This window comes from Pelobates fuscus, chromosome 4 (assembly GCF_036172605.1).
Source record: "Pelobates fuscus isolate aPelFus1 chromosome 4, aPelFus1.pri, whole genome shotgun sequence".
NCBI classification, from domain to species: domain Eukaryota; kingdom Metazoa; phylum Chordata; class Amphibia; order Anura; family Pelobatidae; genus Pelobates; species Pelobates fuscus.
The window spans coordinates 357454744-357473558 of NC_086320.1; the positions used below are offsets into that span (position 1 = coordinate 357454744).

Here is an 18815-nt window from a genome sequence, read left to right on the forward strand (position 1 = left end):
TTTCGGTCTATGTTGACGTTTCCTTACAGTTCTAACCAGGAAGAAAAATAACTGCCAAACATGATCTGTTGCTTTAAATTTAATTTTCTTTTTTTTTTTTATTATTGTTGTTTAAAATCTGGCATGATTTCATAACACTGTAACAGTTTTCCTCCATTTACCTTTCATTTACACATTGTCAGCTTCTTATTACAACACAAAATATGTGGCATACGGAAGCACGTAGCTTAACGAAACCTGTTGGAAAGCTAGACTGTACATCTCTGTACAATGATATAAATCTCATTTTATTTTTTACCTTTGTCCTTACTCTAACTCTTCCCTCAAACTCTCTTCAGAAAAAAAAAAAAAAGATCTGGGGACATCCTTAGACATCTGCACGTCAAATAATACATTCTAAAAAAAAAAAAAGACCCTTAGTGGAGAAATGAGTTTCCCACTCCTATCGCTTTAAAACAACAGGTACAAATTTTCAAACCTAACAAAAAAAAGTAATGTATACACAATTCTCTGAGATGAAAGGCAACAATAAAACAGTGAAGAATTTTTTTTCAGTTATAAAAAAAAACCTAAATCAGCATTTTATGTATAAATGCAAAGACACAAAGAAAACATATGTAGTGTAAATGATTAAATCACCAATAATGGGCCACTTAATAAAATAGTAATAATACTTAGGCCAACCATTCCGATATACGTATAAAATTGAAAAAAGTTGTGTAGAAATCCATATTCATTGCCTCTTTCCATGATATGTCAAAAAAATCTGCATAGCAAAGCAAAGTACGATGTAGCAAAGCACTTGAAATTTGATTTAACTTGGGCATAACAGTAGAATTCTTGGGGCTGTATTTTATTGTAACCAGTGATTGTCTCATTGTGAAAAAATCCTTCCGTTAAAGTATCCCTTCAGATCAAGAGGAGACAAGGGCAGAATAAGGTCCATTGTCGCTTTTGCCCATATTGCTAAAGGCACTGAAACACACTATGTACCATAGTACCATCCATTTAAAAATAATACAATGTCTCTCATGAAAATATTCTTTATTGCCTTGTTTCAATTCAACCCCCACTTTCCGAATTCTTCTCAGGAATAAAATTGTCGCCCCTGTTCTTGTGGTGGTATTCTGTTCAGCCTTGCTACCTGAGTTGGAGATGGTGGGACATCCTGTCTAAAAGGACCTTTTGGTTGGGCATAATTGGGATCGGAGACTTTTTTGTACGAGTCATAGTTATTTGATCCTTCAGACACCTTTTTTTTAAGTTGTTGTTCTTTTCGTCTCTGCTCCTGTCGGAGCAATTCTTGAGTTTCCATCATTACTCTGGCATTAAAACCATGTCCACCCATATAGCCATTTCTTGATCCTTGATAGCTGGAATATCGTGGGTTCTCCTTCGCACTCTGGAACCCTTCTCCAGGAGGGTAAGCTTGATCCCAGGAATCCTGAGAAACCGAACTAGGGTTTTTTCTACTTTGCCTAGGGGAAAAAAAAAATCCAAAAGTGAGTATTTTAGATATTTGCTTTCCACAAACGTTTGCTTAGAAGGAATCATTCGTGAGTATGAAAATGTGGTTTGTCTCTTTACAATTAATGGAGTTGGTAACATGCAGTGTTCTAACAAAGAAAAATAATCTTTTTTTAGGAGGGTGATTTTTCCTGATATTTTGGCTGTAGGGAACTATTTAACAGTTACTAACGTGGTAATTTGACAAACAAATAAGCTGCACTCATTTTCACTTTGAGAGTCAAGTATCACATGTTTAAAGTCCATCCTTTCATTGATTTGGAAAGAAAGTGCTAAATACACTTGATCTTCATGTCTGCTTTAAAGACAATAATATTGTGTACAGCGCTACGGAATTTGCTGGCGTTATATAAATATAATTTTAAAAAATGATTAGTATCTAAAATAAAAGCAAGTATTTAGTGATATTACGATCACAAATGATCTTGGACTGTACGGTAAGTAAGGCGATCAAAGGAATGGGAGATACAAATTGCAGACAATGATCTTACAATTGCGGACAATGATCTTTCAAAACACTAAGAGAAAATATAATTTCATGAAAATTGGCACCTACGTGAAACAGTCTGAGAAACCTGAATCTGTTTTTAAAGGCAAATAAAAGAGTAAATTGAAGAAGATAAACTTCTTTTAACAAAAGAAATCATGCTATTTTCTTTCTCCCTCAATCTGGATGAAGAATGAATTTAACAGAAAATAAAAGCAGCTCAACAGTATTTCGTCATAAATGAAAACCCTGATTGCGCATGCATACTCCGATAGCATGAACTCTTGCAGACACCCAACTCTTACACTCCACATTAATCTCTTACATGAAATGCCACATGCCACGATCATATTGTGCGAACCCCAATCTTGTGTCCGAATGAGAGAAAACGGGTATCCCTCTCAGGTTACATACAGCAACATCCCCAGGAACATGCATAGTACGCACTTACTACACTGTCTCTATGTCCGAAACCTCACACACAACTTTCTGAATTCACAAAATGCTTTCATACTGGATGCACAACACCGTTTTCTATTGATACACAATGCTTTCTGGATGCATTACACCGTTTTCTATTAACACACAATGCTTTCTGGATGCACAACCGTTTTCTATTAACACACAATGCTTTCTGGATGCACAACCGTTTTCTATTAACACACAATGCTTTCTGGATGCACAACCGTTTTCTATTAACACACAATGCTTTCTGGATGCACAACACCGTTTTCTATTGACACACAATGCTTTCTGGATGCATAACACAGTTTTCTATTGACACACAATGCTTTCTGGATGCATAACACAGTTTTCTATTAACACACAATGCTTTCTGGATGCACAACACCGTTTTCTATTGACACACAATGCTTTCTGGATGCATAACACAGTTTTCTATTAACACACAATGCTTTCTGGATGCACAACACCGTTTTCTATTGACACACAATGCTTTCTGGATGCATAACACAGTTTTCTATTGACACACAATGCTTTCTGGATGCATAACACAGTTTTCTATTGACACACAATGCTTTCTGGATGCACAACACCGTTTTCTATTGACACACAATGCTTTCTGGATGCACAACACCGTTTTCTATTGACACACAATGCTTTCTGGATGCATAACAGTTTTCTATTAACACACAATGCTTTCTGGATGCATAACACAGTTTTCTATTAACACACAATGCTTTCTGGATGCATAACACAGTTTTCTATTGACACACAATGCTTTCTGGATGCATAACAGTTTTCTATTAACACACAATGCTTTCTGGATGCACAACACCGTTTTCTATTGACACACAATGCTTTCTGGATGCATAACACAGTTTTCTATTGACACACAATGCTTTCTGGATGCATAACACAGTTTTCTATTGACACACAATGCTTTCTGGATGCACAACACCGTTTTCTATTGACACACAATGCTTTCTGGATGCACAACACCGTTTTCTATTGACACACAATGCTTTCTGGATGCATAACACAGTTTTCTATTAACACACAATGCTTTCTGGATGCACAACCGTTTTCTATTAACACACAATGCTTTCTGGATGCACAACACCGTTTTCTATTGACACACAATGCTTTCTGGATGCATAACACAGTTTTCTATTGACACACAATGCTTTCTGGATGCATAACACAGTTTTCTATTGACACACAATGCTTTCTGGATGCACAACACCGTTTTCTATTGACACACAATGCTTTCTGGATGCACAACACCGTTTTCTATTGACACACAATGCTTTCTGGATGCATAACAGTTTTCTATTAACACACAATGCTTTCTGGATGCATAACACAGTTTTCTATTAACACACAATGCTTTCTGGATGCATAACACAGTTTTCTATTGACACACAATGCTTTCTGGATGCATAACAGTTTTCTATTAACACACAATGCTTTCTGGATGCACAACACCGTTTTCTATTGACACACAATGCTTTCTGGATGCATAACACAGTTTTCTATTGACACACAATGCTTTCTGGATGCATAACACAGTTTTCTATTGACACACAATGCTTTCTGGATGCACAACACCGTTTTCTATTGACACACAATGCTTTCTGGATGCACAACACCGTTTTCTATTGACACACAATGCTTTCTGGATGCATAACACAGTTTTCTATTAACACACAATGCTTTCTGGATGCACAACCGTTTTCTATTAACACACAATGCTTTCTGGATGCACAACACCGTTTTCTATTGACACACAATGCTTTCTGGATGCATAACACAGTTTTCTATTAACACACAATGCTTTCTGGATGCACAACACCGTTTTCTATTGACACACAATGCTTTCTGGATGCATAACACAGTTTTCTATTAACACACAATGCTTTCTGGATGCACAACACCGTTTTCTATTGACACACAATGCTTTCTGGATGCATAACACAGTTTTCTATTAACACACAATGCTTTCTGGATGCACAACACCGTTTTCTATTGACACACAATGCTTTCTGGATGCATAACACAGTTTTCTATTAACACACAATGCTTTCTGGATGCACAACACCGTTTTCTATTGACACACAATGCTTTCTGGATGCATAACACAGTTTTCTATTAACACACAATGCTTTCTGGATGCATAACACAGTTTTCTATTAACACACAATGCTTTCTGGATGCATAACACAGTTTTCTATTGACACACTATGCTTTCTGGATGCATAACAGTTTTCTATTGACACACAATGCTTTCTGGATGCATAACACAGTTTTCTATTAACACACAATGCTTTCTGGATGCATAACACAGTTTTCTATTGACACACAATGCTTTCTGGATGCATAACACAGTTTTCTATTAACACACAATGTTTTCTGGATGCATAACACAGTTTTCTATTAACACACAATGCTTTCTGGATGCACAACACCGTTTTCTATTGACACACAATGCTTTCTGGATGCATAACACAGTTTTCTATTAACACACAATGCTTTCTGGATGCACAACACCGTTTTCTATTGACACACAATGCTTTCTGGATGCATAACACAGTTTTCTATTAACACACAATGCTTTCTGGATGCACAACACCGTTTTCTATTGACACACAATGCTTTCTGGATGCATAACACAGTTTTCTATTAACACACAATGCTTTCTGGATGCATAACACAGTTTTCTATTAACACACAATGCTTTCTGGATGCATAACACAGTTTTCTATTGACACACTATGCTTTCTGGATGCATAACAGTTTTCTATTGACACACAATGCTTTCTGAATGCATAACACAGTTTTCTATTAACACACAATGCTTTCTGGATGCATAACACAGTTTTCTATTGACACACAATGCTTTCTGGATGCATAACACAGTTTTCTATTGACACACAATGCTTTCTGGATGCATAACACAGTTTTCTATTGACACACAATGCTTTCTGGATGCATAACACAGTTTTCTATTAACACACAATGCTTTCTTATTTATATATCAACACTTTCACAAATGTTATCCAGTCTTTACTTTCATACAAAAGGGACGCAATAACAAGCTGTATAAATGCGGGTGAAGCATAATAATCCTTTATTTATGCACTACTATAATATATTACTCTGGTGTTAACATTCTTAAACTATATGGAATTTTTATGTATGAATGTATCAATAAAGATAAAAAAAAAAAAATGAAACAGAATGTGTTCAACGAGCATCCCAGTGTTTACAAAAAACAGTTCTCTTTAGCCTAAAGCTCCATTATAATAAAACACGGTGTGTGATGGAAACAAACAAGAAGATAGATTTTTGAGCGTGCAAGGGTAAAGGCAGAAAGTATCGTTTGGCGTACGAGAATTCGTTTCCATTAAACAACAAAACTAGAGGAATAAAGGAAGCCTTGGGTTTAGTGAACCAGCATACAGCGTGAATACATTGTGCTGCTGCGATGTTTAATGGCCTTTTTTCTACACACCAACACCATTACTCAGAAACGTTAATACTGCCGGTTGCGTAGCAATCCATTTTTTCAACTGTATGAATAAGTCACAAACACACCTGTTTTGAGAGGTCAAACTATAAAGTATTTCCTATTTATATAGTGAGAATTGGACATATTTAATTCAGAAACTGCTCACAGTGACATCAGGAAATCAATAATAAAAGATAACGAGTCAGCTCCAAGTCTATCTGTATCGTCCATGTAAAATTAAAAATGCGGTAAATTCTTAAAAGGACACACTACGTGTATTGCAGTGGTTATGGTGTAAAGAATTCTATAGTTATCATCTGAAACTGGGGCTGTCTCGTCACCCAAAACCGACTACACAGCCACCAACATGTTAATGCAGACTTTCCCATTCCTATCACTCAAATCCATCCAGCCTTGAAGGCCAATGACTGGTAGTACGTGCTCGGAACTGGTCATCATTGTATAGTGCTTATGGTGCAATGAATTGAAACACTAGCAGCAACTGTAGTTTTAGAACATAAACCTGTGCGCTGATTGGACGTTACTGGTCCAGTTTAACAGAATGGTAGCAAACTGCAAAAATAACAAAATAACTTTTTATAAAAATATCATTATTTCATGTAAAAAATGCCAACCTATGCTGCAGTGCTGTACAACTGGTAAAGAAATCATACAAGCAACTGGTTACATATAGATTTCTTTAACACAGAATCAGTGATGAAGGGGCATTCTCAAAACAGCCTATGATCTATGTCCATAAGTAATAAATTAAAGGAACACTACAGTATCTGTAATAATAACATGTATTCCTGACATTATAGTCCTAATGTGGCTGATTAGGTTACCAGCCCCACTCTTTTTCCCCATGCCGTGCCAGTCTTGACTGGCTCTGCATTGATGATCTCAGCCAATCCAATGCTTTCCCATAGGAAAACATTGAGAGGATATTGTGCATGCACAGCAAAACGCTGTGCTGCGCCAATCAGCATCTCCTCATCTCTCTCCAAGGTAGATGTTGCACACTGTGCAGAACTGGACTAGGAAGAACCTCAAGTGGCCGTCTGATTTACTGCCACTAGAGGTGTTACTAGCCAGTAGAGATGTCCCGAACAGTTCACCGGGAACTGTTCGCCGGCAAACATAGCTTGTTCGTGGTCGCCGCGGCGAGCGAACATATGCAATGTTTGGTCCGTCCCCTATTCGTCATGGAGGTGGGAGGACCTGGGAGGGAGGGTCTGCTGCTGATTGGCCGGAATGTGTCTGCTGACTGTGAGGTACAGGGTCAAAGTTTACTCAATGATGACGAATAAGGGGCGGACCGAACATCGCATATGTTCGCCCGCCGCTGCGACCGCGAACAAGCTATGTTCGCCGGCGAATAGTTCCCGGCGAACAGTTCGGGACATCTCTACTAGCCAGCAATGTAAACACTGCCTTTTCTCTGCAGAGATTCTGGTGACTATAGTGTCCCTTTAACCTTTTAAGTAGCAGAAATGTGGGCATGGTTTTAACATGGTTACTATGGCTTTGTGAGCACTAGAAATAGAAAGCAGATAAATTTGGTGCCTCAGAAGACATATTGCCTATAAAGCCCTCAGTCTCCTAGGCTATAAAGTATGATATCAAAGGCACACAGCTTCAAAGCCAGTGTCTGCCATAAGGTTGTTAGACACGCTGCATAGCTTTCAACATCTCTGATGGATTTATTAGGTCGGACCCACATCTACCAGCCTGAAATACAATGTCTTTTGCTCCAAGCATCTCCCTTAGGAATGGCATCCCGACAACTGTGGCTGAACAACTTGCATCTCCACTGCCAAGCCACATTATGTTTCAGTACATAAGGAAGCGCTGCCGTGAGAGCTCTCCTGCAGATCTAAGGTCATTGAAGTTCGCTAGAGCTATTGCCTTAAGTTATTGAAAGCGCAGCGTGTTCCAAGAACCTTTACAATCTATGAAGGTCGGCCTTTGAAACAAGCCTTTCTAAGGAATCACCGGAAGCAAAAAACACTGTACACAGTTGTTACGTCTGACAGTTTCTGTACGCCGTCAAACATGCACGTGAGATTGGTACTGCCTCTACCCAAAAAGAAAATCACAACAATTGTAGACCCCAGAACATGATTTGTCATTGACAGGATGACTTTTCCAACTAAGGTGTGGGGGAAAAGTCTTTTGAATACAGATAATGCGATTCTTATTCCTGATGTACAAATGTATACAAAATAAAAACATACAGATTTAATTATTTTAAACTAGCCTGGTTCAGCTTGTTTCCCTGTCTAATGATTTGCGTTAAATGTCATTTACCACTCAGAAAACCTTAATGTATGCTTTTAGTAGGGAGATAGATTTTCTTTACACTAACCAAACATTTCAAGTTATAATTAAAGCCTAAGTTAAGCCCACTGGTGTTTATTCAATTGTTGCAAACAGAAAACCAAATAGCAAAGTTAAAGCAAAAAAACTACATGGTTATCCTGAAAAATGATGGCACACAAGTCAGATTGAAATACTCATTCTTCATTCTTACAGCTGGTTGAAGACTACACTTCCTATCATCTTCTGTACTTTTGAACGGACACTATAAGCACCAAAACAACCTTAGCTTAAAGGAACAGTATAGTCATGCAGACCACTTCATCTTAACCCCTTAAGGACACAACTTCTGGAATAAAGGTGAATCATGACAGAATAGTTCCGTCATGTGTCCTAACGGGGTTAATAAAGGGATCTGGGTGAAGTGTTCCTGTCCTCTTAACCCTGCAAAGTAAATCATTGTAGGGTACAAGTCCCACTCTAGTAGCTGTCAGTATGACAGATCTGTATTCCTAATGCTATAGTGTTCCTTTAATGAAGCAGTTTTGGTGTATAGATCACGCCACTGCAGTCTTACTGCTCAATTCTCTGCCGTTTAGGAGCAAAATCACTTTGTTTATGCAGCGCCTGACACACTTTCCTGCATGTGACTTACAAAGCCTTCGTACACATTTCCTGTAAAGAAAGATATGTTTACATGTATTTTATTGCACAGTCTGTTTAATTTAGAATTTCTAGTTTCCTGTTCTGTTAATAGCATGCTAGATAGAGCCTGGAGAAAACGCCTGTTTGTGGCTGAAGTTCAATTAACAGAGCAGCAGATAACTTCTAAAGTAAACACATTGTGCTGTCAGATCGGATTGAAAATTAAACAATTTTTACCAATATAGGCAGTGTCAGTCACAGCCAGGAGAGGTGCGGCTAGGGCAGTATAAACAGAAATAAAGTGATTTAACACATGACAGAGATTTGAGCAGTGAGACTGCAGGGGCATGATCCATACACCAAAACTGCTTCATTAAGCTAAAATTGTTTTGATATCCTTTTAAATGTTATCGTAATGATACAGAATAATTTAATATTTTTAGTTTTTGGCCTCAAAACAAAGGTCTACAAATTGATGTTGAATGAGAACAAAACACGAAAAACACACATTTATTGCTACAAACAGTTTAAGCATTTCTATTTTTCAGTAAGCCTAGGTAGGCAGGATATTAGCAGCAATGTTTATCTCGGTTTGCTAAGTACTCTTTCAGGGATCATGTCTCATCACATTCCTATTGATATCCTTTAGCTTAATTTGTAATCACATCAGATTATTGCTTTTTCATTAATTGTGGGTCCTTCAGGTCAATATATTAGCTAAGCGAATCCTAGTTATGATAGCAATATATTTTCATTAATGTATGGGAAATGAACAAACTAAATGCATTTGCTTTGCAATAAAATTCAGAAATGTAATGGTTTTTAAAAAATAAATCTAAAGAACATTTCACGCTAGATACTCCCCATGTACAAATCTTAAAATGATTCATTAAAAGATTACAACATTCAGCAGACACAAATCTAAACTGCTGGAAAAGGACAGAAAACAAAGTGTAGTCAATGCCAGCATAGCATCGTTAATAAGGAAACTTTAATTAAAGCAATGATTTACATTTAATGCTACGTATAGGAAGAAGCCAAGAACCAACAAATACTACTGAATTTGTGATAGTGAATCGATGGACAGTATTTTTACGTGAGATAAAATCTGGTTAGGGCTAGGATTTTATTAAACTTAAAGCAGCGACTGGACATGTCTCTGCCTGCGATTAGTGGGAGTTACACTGCTATTGGTTGCTTCCGCTATTAAAGGCCTCAGACCATTTCATCTCAAAGGGTGCAGCGGTCCTTTAATTTTAGCCATGAAATGCCAAACATTGCTGTTTTGTAGGATAACTGGATTGGCTGAGATCAGTCTTGATCTCAGCCAGGGAGGCAGAGCAGTCGCGGTGAGGGAAACACGGTACGAAAGCCTTTTGAACTCTCAAAACAGCCTTCCTATAATTCTGCTTTAGGGGAACTACCAGCAGGGGAACTGAGGAGACAGAACAGTATTGCTGGGACATGTATGGTGGCTATACTATGCATGTACCACTCACTCAAAAGTGAAAATAATATTTACGTACAGCAGTCTCTGACTAAAGCTTACATACTGCCTTTCACAGGGCATTTCATCTGTTCTTGAAATTATTCTTTTTTCAATCAACGGTTGCCACTAAGGGGGCTCATTTACTAAACAGTTGATGAGAACAGAGTTGCAACCTTCGGTTTGTAATAAACTACTTTCTGGAATAATATGCCTTAAAGCACTGCTGAGCAGTAGTTTGTGTTATGAATGGGGCCCACACATTGTTGGTAACTCCGTAGGAGAAGGTGGCCGCATACACATATAAAAGTATTTTAGCACTAGTCCCAACAACCCATCCAGTATATGAAAGTCTATGAGACTGTCTTGATCACCAACGGGTAGTGTAAGGGATTTTGTGGCAAAGTAAAGCCAAACTGTCTATCGAGCCTGCTCATTTCCTATGAAAAAAGCAGATACTCCAGAGTTAATTTCTGGTTTGGGAAGGCAGCAGTGTGTCTATCCCAAGCTTTCTTTCACTGTATTAGTCACTACCATCTCTCCTGATAGTCTAGTCTACGCCATAAAAACTCTCAGCAAAGAATTATTTCCTGATACTGCTTACAATAGTCTATCCTTTTAAAATATACATCAAAGTACATTTTTTTTTTATAGGGTTGAGGACTACTCTTTGAGGTTTTTGTTCGACTACATTTCTCAACATCATGAAAAAAATGGGAATTGTAGTCCAATTCACCTAGAGAGACAAGGCTGAAACCCATTACGATGAGGGGAGTAAAGGTTTAAAATGCATTGGGACACATTCTGAAGCTCAGTCTATCGTTACCGGTCAACCATCCCACGGGATAAAGGCATAGCCCCATCCATCAGCTCCTAGTGGGTAATAATAGTGGGTAATAATAAGGGTGTTGGGTCTGGTGGGTTATTAAGTCATATTACCTGGGTAATGAGCTGTACTGGCGTTGTGCTTGCTGGAAGCTCTCTCGTTCTTCCTGTCTTTGTCTCTGCATCTGAACTTCAACAGATACCGAATGTCGCCCCGTCTGGTTATAGGTTGGGTTATTTGGCTGGAAGAAAACAAACATTGAAAAATAAAATTGTTAGTAACATAAAACCCTAAGAAAATAGACAAAATGGGGTCACATGCAAGGTGTAAATAAATACTTTAGTTTTCCTGTCTCTTCTAGTCCTGGGTTTCTGATGTTTTGGTGTAATCAGAACAGTACAAACCGTGAGAAGGCAGAAGATCCATTTTTACTGCAAGGTACACAATCTACAATTCTGTAGCTGTAGATTGTCTAGAAGGCCTACCACTGCTTGGGGATGGTCGGCTGTAAACGCTGTGAAGCCAGAGACTAGTATTCCCTGTTCTAATTAATACAAACTTCACACAACTGAAATAAGGTTTTACATTAACAAATGATAGCTTTTCAGATGTGCTTGTTATCTATATCCAAATATAGGCTACACACATTTTGTATGTTTCATATCTTACACAAGTTCGGTATATCAGGGCTCCCCACCCTTCATGATAGAGACATGTTTTGGTAGACAAACTGATCTAGCAGGCAATACACAAGCGTATCTATAATGTTATCAGTTAGATTGGCAACTATTATTTAAGCTAAAAAGATGAAAAACTTGATGGGAATTAAAAAAAAAAAAAAAGTCGGAAACAAAATGTCGCAGTATTTTAAAGAACATATGATGCACGGAACTTTAAATCAATGCAGTAAAAACGTGGCGCTACACTAACAATATAACACGTGATGGACGCTGCACAAACACTCCAAGGATGCCCCCTCACAGGTACAACCAATCAATACGATAGAATACAAGACAAGGAAATGGAGGGTATGATAAACAGTATGAAAACAATATTACGTATATACTCGAGTATAAGCCGACCTTATTGACTCGAGTATAAGACTAGGGTGGGAAATGCAGCAGCAACTGGTAAATTTCTAAATAAAATTAGATCCTAAAAAAATTATATTAATTGAATATTTATTTACAGTGTGTGTATATAATGAATGCAGTGTGTGTATGAGAATGCAGTGTGTGTGTATGAGAATGCAGTGTGTGTGTATGAGAATGCAGTGTGTGTGTATGAGAATGCAGTGTGTGTATGAGAATGCAGTGTGTGTATGAGAATGCAGCGTGTGTATGAGTGCAGCGTGTGTGTATGAGTGCAGCGTGTGTATGAGTGCAGCATGTGTATGAGTGCAGCGTGTGTGTATGAGGGCAGTGTGTGTGTGTATGAGGGCAGTCGGTGTATGTGTATGAGTGCAGTCGGTGTATGTGTATGAGTGCAGTCGGTGTATGTGTATGAGTGCAGTCGGTGTATGTGTATGAGTGCAGAGTGTGTGTATGAATGCAGTGTGTGTGTGTATGAATGCAGTGTGTGTGTATGAGTGCAGTGTGTATGTATGAGTGCACTGTGTGTGTATGAGTGCAGTGTGTGTGTATGAGTGCCGTGTGTGTGTATGAGTGCAGTGTGTGTATGAATGCAGCGTGTGTATGAATGCAGTGTGTGTGTGTGTGTGTATGAGTGCAGTGTGTGTATGAGTGCAGTGTGTGTGTATGAGGGCAGTGCGTGTATGAGTGCACTGTGTGTGTGTGTATGAGTGCGTGTATGAATGCAGTGTGTGTGTATGAGTGCACTGTGTGTATGAGTGCAGTGTGTGTATGAATGCAGTGTGTGTATGAATGCAGTGTGCGTATGAGTGCAGTGTGTGTATGAGTGCAGTGTGTGTATGAATGCAGTGTGTGTATATGAGTGCAGTGTGTGTAAATGAGTGCAGTGTGTGTGTATGAGTGCAGTGTGTGTGTATGAGTGCACTGTGTGTGTGTATGAGTGCAGTTTGTGTGTGTATGAGTGCAGTGTGTGTGTGTATGAGTGCAGTGTGTGTGTGTATGAGTGCAGTGTGTGTGTATGAGAGCAGTGTGTGTGTGTTGCAGAGCCTTGGTGGGGGGTGGGCAATTTTATTATTTAATTTTTATTATTTTTTATTTTATTTAATTATTATTTTTTATTTTATTTTTTTTCGTCCCCCCTCCCTGCTTGATACAGGCAGGGAGGGGGGGCTCTCACTCCCTGGTGGTCCAGTGGATGGGCTGTGAAGGGGGAGGGGGGGGGCTGGCAGAGCTGTTACTTACCTCTCCTGCAGCTCCTGTCAGCTCCCTGCTCCTCCGCGCCGGTCCATGCAGCTCCCAGTGTAAGTCCCATTGTAAGTCTCGCGGCCGCACTATGAACCCGCGGCTCTCACGAGACTTACACTGCGAGCTGACAGAGATGCTGAACGGACCGGCGCGGAGGCGGAGGGAGCTGACAGGAGCTGCAGGAGAGGTAAGTAAGAGCTCCCTGCCAGCCCCCCTCCTACACAGCCCCATTGTCTGTATTATGGCAATGTAAATTGCCATAATACAGACAATTGACTCGAGTATAAGCCGAGTTGGGGTTTTTCAGCACAAAAAATGTGCTGAAAAACTCGGCTTATACTCGAGTATATACGGTATATATATACACAACAATAGAGTGGTAAACTGATATCTCCATGTCAAACTCAAGAATACATAAATACATGTGGAAAAGGAGAAAAAATATATCATAGTGCAACCATAAGGTAACAAAACAAGTGTGTGTGTGTGTGTATATATACACATGCATAAACACACTCATATATATGTAAATCATGCAAAATATATATATATATATATATATATATATATATATATATATATATTAAAAGAATATATATTATAACTTTATAGCTTCTTTCTTACATTTTAAAAAAAACCATACACAAAAAAAAACAATATGATTGTTGTAGCACACAATGCACATGGTCCACAAGGATAGAAATTGAATCTCTTAACTCAGAACAAACACTTTGACTTGACCTGTAATAGGCTCAATTAAGTCCTTAAAATGCCTTTGTAAGAAGCAGCATTAAAGGACCACTCTAGGCACCCAGACCACTTCAGCTTAATGAAGTGGTCTGGGTGCCAGGTCCTTCTAGGGTTAACCCATTTTTTCAGAAACATAGCAGTTTCAGAGAAACTGCTATGTTTATGAATGGGTTAAGCCTTCCCCCTATGTCCTCTAGTGGCTGTCTCATTGACAGCCCCTAGAGGCGCTTGCGTGCTTCTCACTGTGATTTTCACAGTGAGAGCACGCCAGCGTCCATAGGAAAGCATTGTGAATGCTTTCCTATGTGACCGGCTGAATGCGCGCGCAGCTCTTGCCGCGCGTGCGCATTCAGCCGACGGGGAGGAGAAGAGGAGGATCGGAGGAGGAGAGCAGGAGGAGATCTCTCCGCCCAGCGCTGGAAAAAGGTAAGTTTTTACCCCTTTCCCCTTTCCAGAGCCGGGCGGGAGGGGGTCCCTGAGGGTGGGGGCACCCTCAGGGCACTCTAGTGCCAGGAAAACGAGTATGCTTTCCTGGCACTAGAGTGGTCCTTTAAAACTGAAATTGTCACGTGGCAATAAGTCAATTTGACTAGAAGTATGCAGATCTATCTAGGGTTCAAATAGATGTGACGTTTATAGGCAGCTTATGAGTAGAAAAAAAAAAGTATGAAGTGCTGACTATGTCCAAATAACGGTGTGAACCGCTTGGTCTAGATGTACGAACCACCAGCTCTTGCTTGCGGCAGTAAAGTCAAGAGGCATAATCCACTTGCTTGTGGTAGGTGAGGGCTAGAGGAAGCCACCTTCGGCACTCGGAGTTGCTGTGTACAACATCGTCCATAATGCTCTATAAGTCATAATGCTGGCAAAGCATCGGGGGAGATGCAGTACTCAGGATCTGGAGTGCTGATAGCTGCCCATTCCTGGTCAAGAGGTTTAAAGTCCGATATATAGAAGTCTATGGAGTGCTTGAGTATAAATAACTTAAAACCTGTGGAAGGGAGATAGTGTGCACAAGGGGTGTGCCAAGTGTACCTAAGCACACCCTAGTGCAGGGCCAAATTGTCCTTTCTGCCAGCGGTATAGGAGTTGTAATTCTTATTATGTTTTTGAAGAAAACCCTTTTAACCACCTAGATATCATTAGAGCATAAATATGTATTTTGTACCTCTTTTGATAAATTTGCATGTTTTAAGCAAGGTTTATATTTGAGTAATTTTCTCTGGGTGCGAACCCTAATGTAATGTACTGATAACGCTTATGGGCAAGACTTTATAGACATAACTTGACTTACCGTATATACTCGAGTATAAGCCGACCCGAATATAAGCCGAGGCCCCTAATTTTATCCCAAAAAACTGGGAAAACTTATTGACTCGAGTATAAGACTAGGGTGGGAAATGCAGCAGCTACTGGTAAATTTCTAAATAAAATTAGATCCTAAAAAAAAATATATTAATTGAATATTTATTTACAGTGTGTGTATAATGAATGCAGTGTGTGCGTATGTGTGTGTATAAGTGCAGCGTGTGTGTATGAGTGCAGCGTGTGTGTATGAGTGCAGCGTGTGTGTATGAGTGCAGTGTGTGTGTGCATGAATGCAGTGTGTGAATGCAGTGTGTGCAGGGCCGGTGCAAGGATATTTGCCGCCGTAGGCAAAACATTTTTTGCCGCCCCCTCCCCCCCCCATATGTCCTGACTTCCCCTCCTCCTCCCTCAGTGGTCCTTACCTCCCCACCCCCGTGTTCCTTCACTCCCCCCCCCAGTGGTCCTGACTCACCCCTCCCTTAGTGGTCCTTACCCTCCCCTCCCCTAGTGGTCCTTACTTCCCCCTCCCCTCCCATAGTGGTCCTTATCCCACCCCCTCCCTCTCATAGTGGTCCTTATCCCCTTTCTCCCTCCCATAGTGTTCCTTATCCCCCCCCATCCCTCCCATAGTGGTCCATATACCCCCCCTCCCTCCCATAGTGGTCCTTATACCCCCCCCCTCCCTCCCATAGTGGTCCTTATCCCACCCCCTCCCATAGTGGTCCTTATACCCCCCCTCCCTCCCATAGTGGTCCTTATACCCCCCCTCCCTCCCATAGTGGTCCTTATCCCCCCCCCTCCCTCCCATAGTGGTCCTTATACCCCCTCCCTCCCATAGTGGTCCTTATCCCCCCTCTCCCTCCCATAGTGGTCCTTATACCCCCCCTCCCTCCCATAGTGGTCCTTATACCCCCCCCTCCCTCCCATAGTGGTCCTTATCCCACCCCCTCCCATAGTGGTCCTTATACCCCCCCTCCCTCCCATAGTGGTCCTTATACCCCCCCTCCCTCCCATAGTGGTCCTTATCCCCCCCCCTCCCTCCCATAGTGGTCCTTATACCCCCTCCCTCCCATAGTGGTCCTTATCCCCCCTCTCCCTCCCATAGTGGTCCTTATCCCCCCTCTCCCTCCCATAGTGGTCCTTATACCCCCCTCCCTCCCATAGTGGTCCTTATCCCACCCCCTCCCATAGTGGTCCTTATCCCACCCCCTCCCATAGTGGTCCTTATCCCACCCCCTCCCATAGTGGTCCTTATACCCCCCCTCCCTCCCATAGTGGTCCTTATACCCCCCCTCCCTCCCATAGTGGTCCTTATCCCCCCCCCTCCCTCCCATAGTGGTCCTTATACCCCCTCCCTCCCATAGTGGTCCTTATCCCCCCCCTCCCTCCCATAGTGGTCCTTATCCCCCCCCCTCCCTCCCATAGTGGTCCTTATCCCCCCCCCTCCCTCCCATAGTGGTCCTTATACCCCCTCCCTCCCATAGTGGTCCTTATACCCACCCCTCCCTCCCATAGTGGTCCTTATACCCACCCCTCCCTCCCATAGTGGTCCTTATACCCACCCCCTCCCTCCCATAGTGGTCCTTATACCCACCCCCTCCCTCAGTGGTCCTTATACCCACCCCCTCCCTCCCATAGTGGTCCTTATACCCCTTTTTTTGTTATTAATTTTTTTTTTATTATTATTATTTTTTATTATGATTTCTTATTTTATTTATACAAAATTTTTTCGTCCCCCCTCCCTGCTTGATATATGGCAGGGAGGGGGGCTCTCCTTCCCTGGTGGTCCAGTGGCAGTTCAGTGGGGGGGAGAGGGGGGCTGGCAGAGCTGTAACTTACCTGTCCTGCAGCTCCTGTCAGCTCTCTCCTCCTCTGCGCCGTCCGTTCTGCTCTTCTGTCAGCTCCCAGTGTAAATCTCGCGAGAGCCGCGGCTCTCGCGAGATTTACACTGGGAGCTGACCGAGGTGCTGACCGGACACGCAGAGGAGGAGAGAGCTGACAGGAGCTGCAGGAAAGGTACGTAAGTACAGCTCTGACAGCCCCCCTCTCCCCCCAGTCTGTATTATGGCAATGCAAATTGCCATAATACAGACTCTGACTCGAGTATAAGCCGAGTTGGGGTTTTTCAGCCCAAAAAATGGGCTGAAAAACTCGGCTTATACTCGAGTATATACGGTATATATAGTGGAATAGAGGGTGTAGTCGAGAAGTGAATGAAGAGATGATATCATATCATACACCATGTTCTGGCCTGTGTAGAGGTAACCAAGTACTTTGTATTTGCTTAGTTTGTGACCGCTCTGAAACTTTCTTATATACACTGTTTAGAGTTGGCAAACGCACAATGTCAAAGTTGCATTTACAAAGCAGGGCTGGGGCTAATTGGAAATATATAATTATATGATATATTCAGCAGATGGAATTGAATTCTAACCATTGTGTATCAAAATTACAACCCTGTAATTCAATAGCTCAAGAGATGTCCTTGAATATGTTTCCATCTTATATTTTAAGGTTGCCAAGGGGAACATGCATCAATTTTATTTTTTATTAAAAGAAAGCAATTGGTAGCAGATGTATTAATTCAGATAGAATGTAAGAGACTTTTGTGTACCCCCTGTGTAGTGTACAAGCTGAAATTGAAAAAGCAATTCTCTGAAGGGCATTATGACTCTCGACTAATGTATTACATGCAATGCAAAAATAATAACCATTCAAGTAATGGTCGACCACAGATTGAGATCTTCAAGGATATTCTACCCGAAACACAAAATGCAGCAGAGCCATTAAACTTCAAATATATTCTTTGCATCACAAAGTTATCTTCTGTACGCTGTTTAATGTCAAAGCCCAATAGCCCCCAAGCAAAGTGGTATATTTCTTTTATTCATGGTTAATTTTCAAAAATAACATGGTACAAAGTGCTCCGTAGGAATTACGTTGGAAGAACAACCACAACGAGAGTGTGTGTACCGTCTGCAGTAGGAATAAAAGCAAGAAAAAAATTAATGGGGTGGAGAGGGAGGGGGCACATTTAGGTGAATGTTTGACAAAAAAGGGATTAATTCCCATTTTTAAAGAAATGTGTCAAAAAGAAAACAGGTTTTTGGGGACACCGTACTAGTGAATTAAACATGTATACGGCTGGATCACATGCACTG

General features: G+C 40.8%; 1 protein-coding gene across 8 annotated transcripts in view; it reads right to left on the bottom strand.

Moving 5' to 3' along the window:
- Positions 1 to 565: 565 nt before the first annotated feature.
- PARD3 (par-3 family cell polarity regulator) overlaps positions 566 to 18815 on the bottom strand; it is a 470841-nt gene continuing 452591 nt past the window's right edge. For 7 of the 8 annotated variants that reach the window (XM_063452633.1, XM_063452636.1, XM_063452632.1 and 4 more), the window contains 2 exons: positions 11374 to 11501; positions 567 to 1478 (listed from right to left, as the gene is read on the bottom strand). In XM_063452633.1, coding sequence (XP_063308703.1) covers positions 1088 to 1478; positions 11374 to 11501 — 519 coding nt within the window. In that variant the 3' untranslated portion in view covers positions 567 to 1087. Of the gene's footprint in view, positions 1479 to 11373; positions 11502 to 18815 lie in introns of all 8 variants that reach the window. The other variant, XM_063452628.1, reaches the window with a different exon arrangement.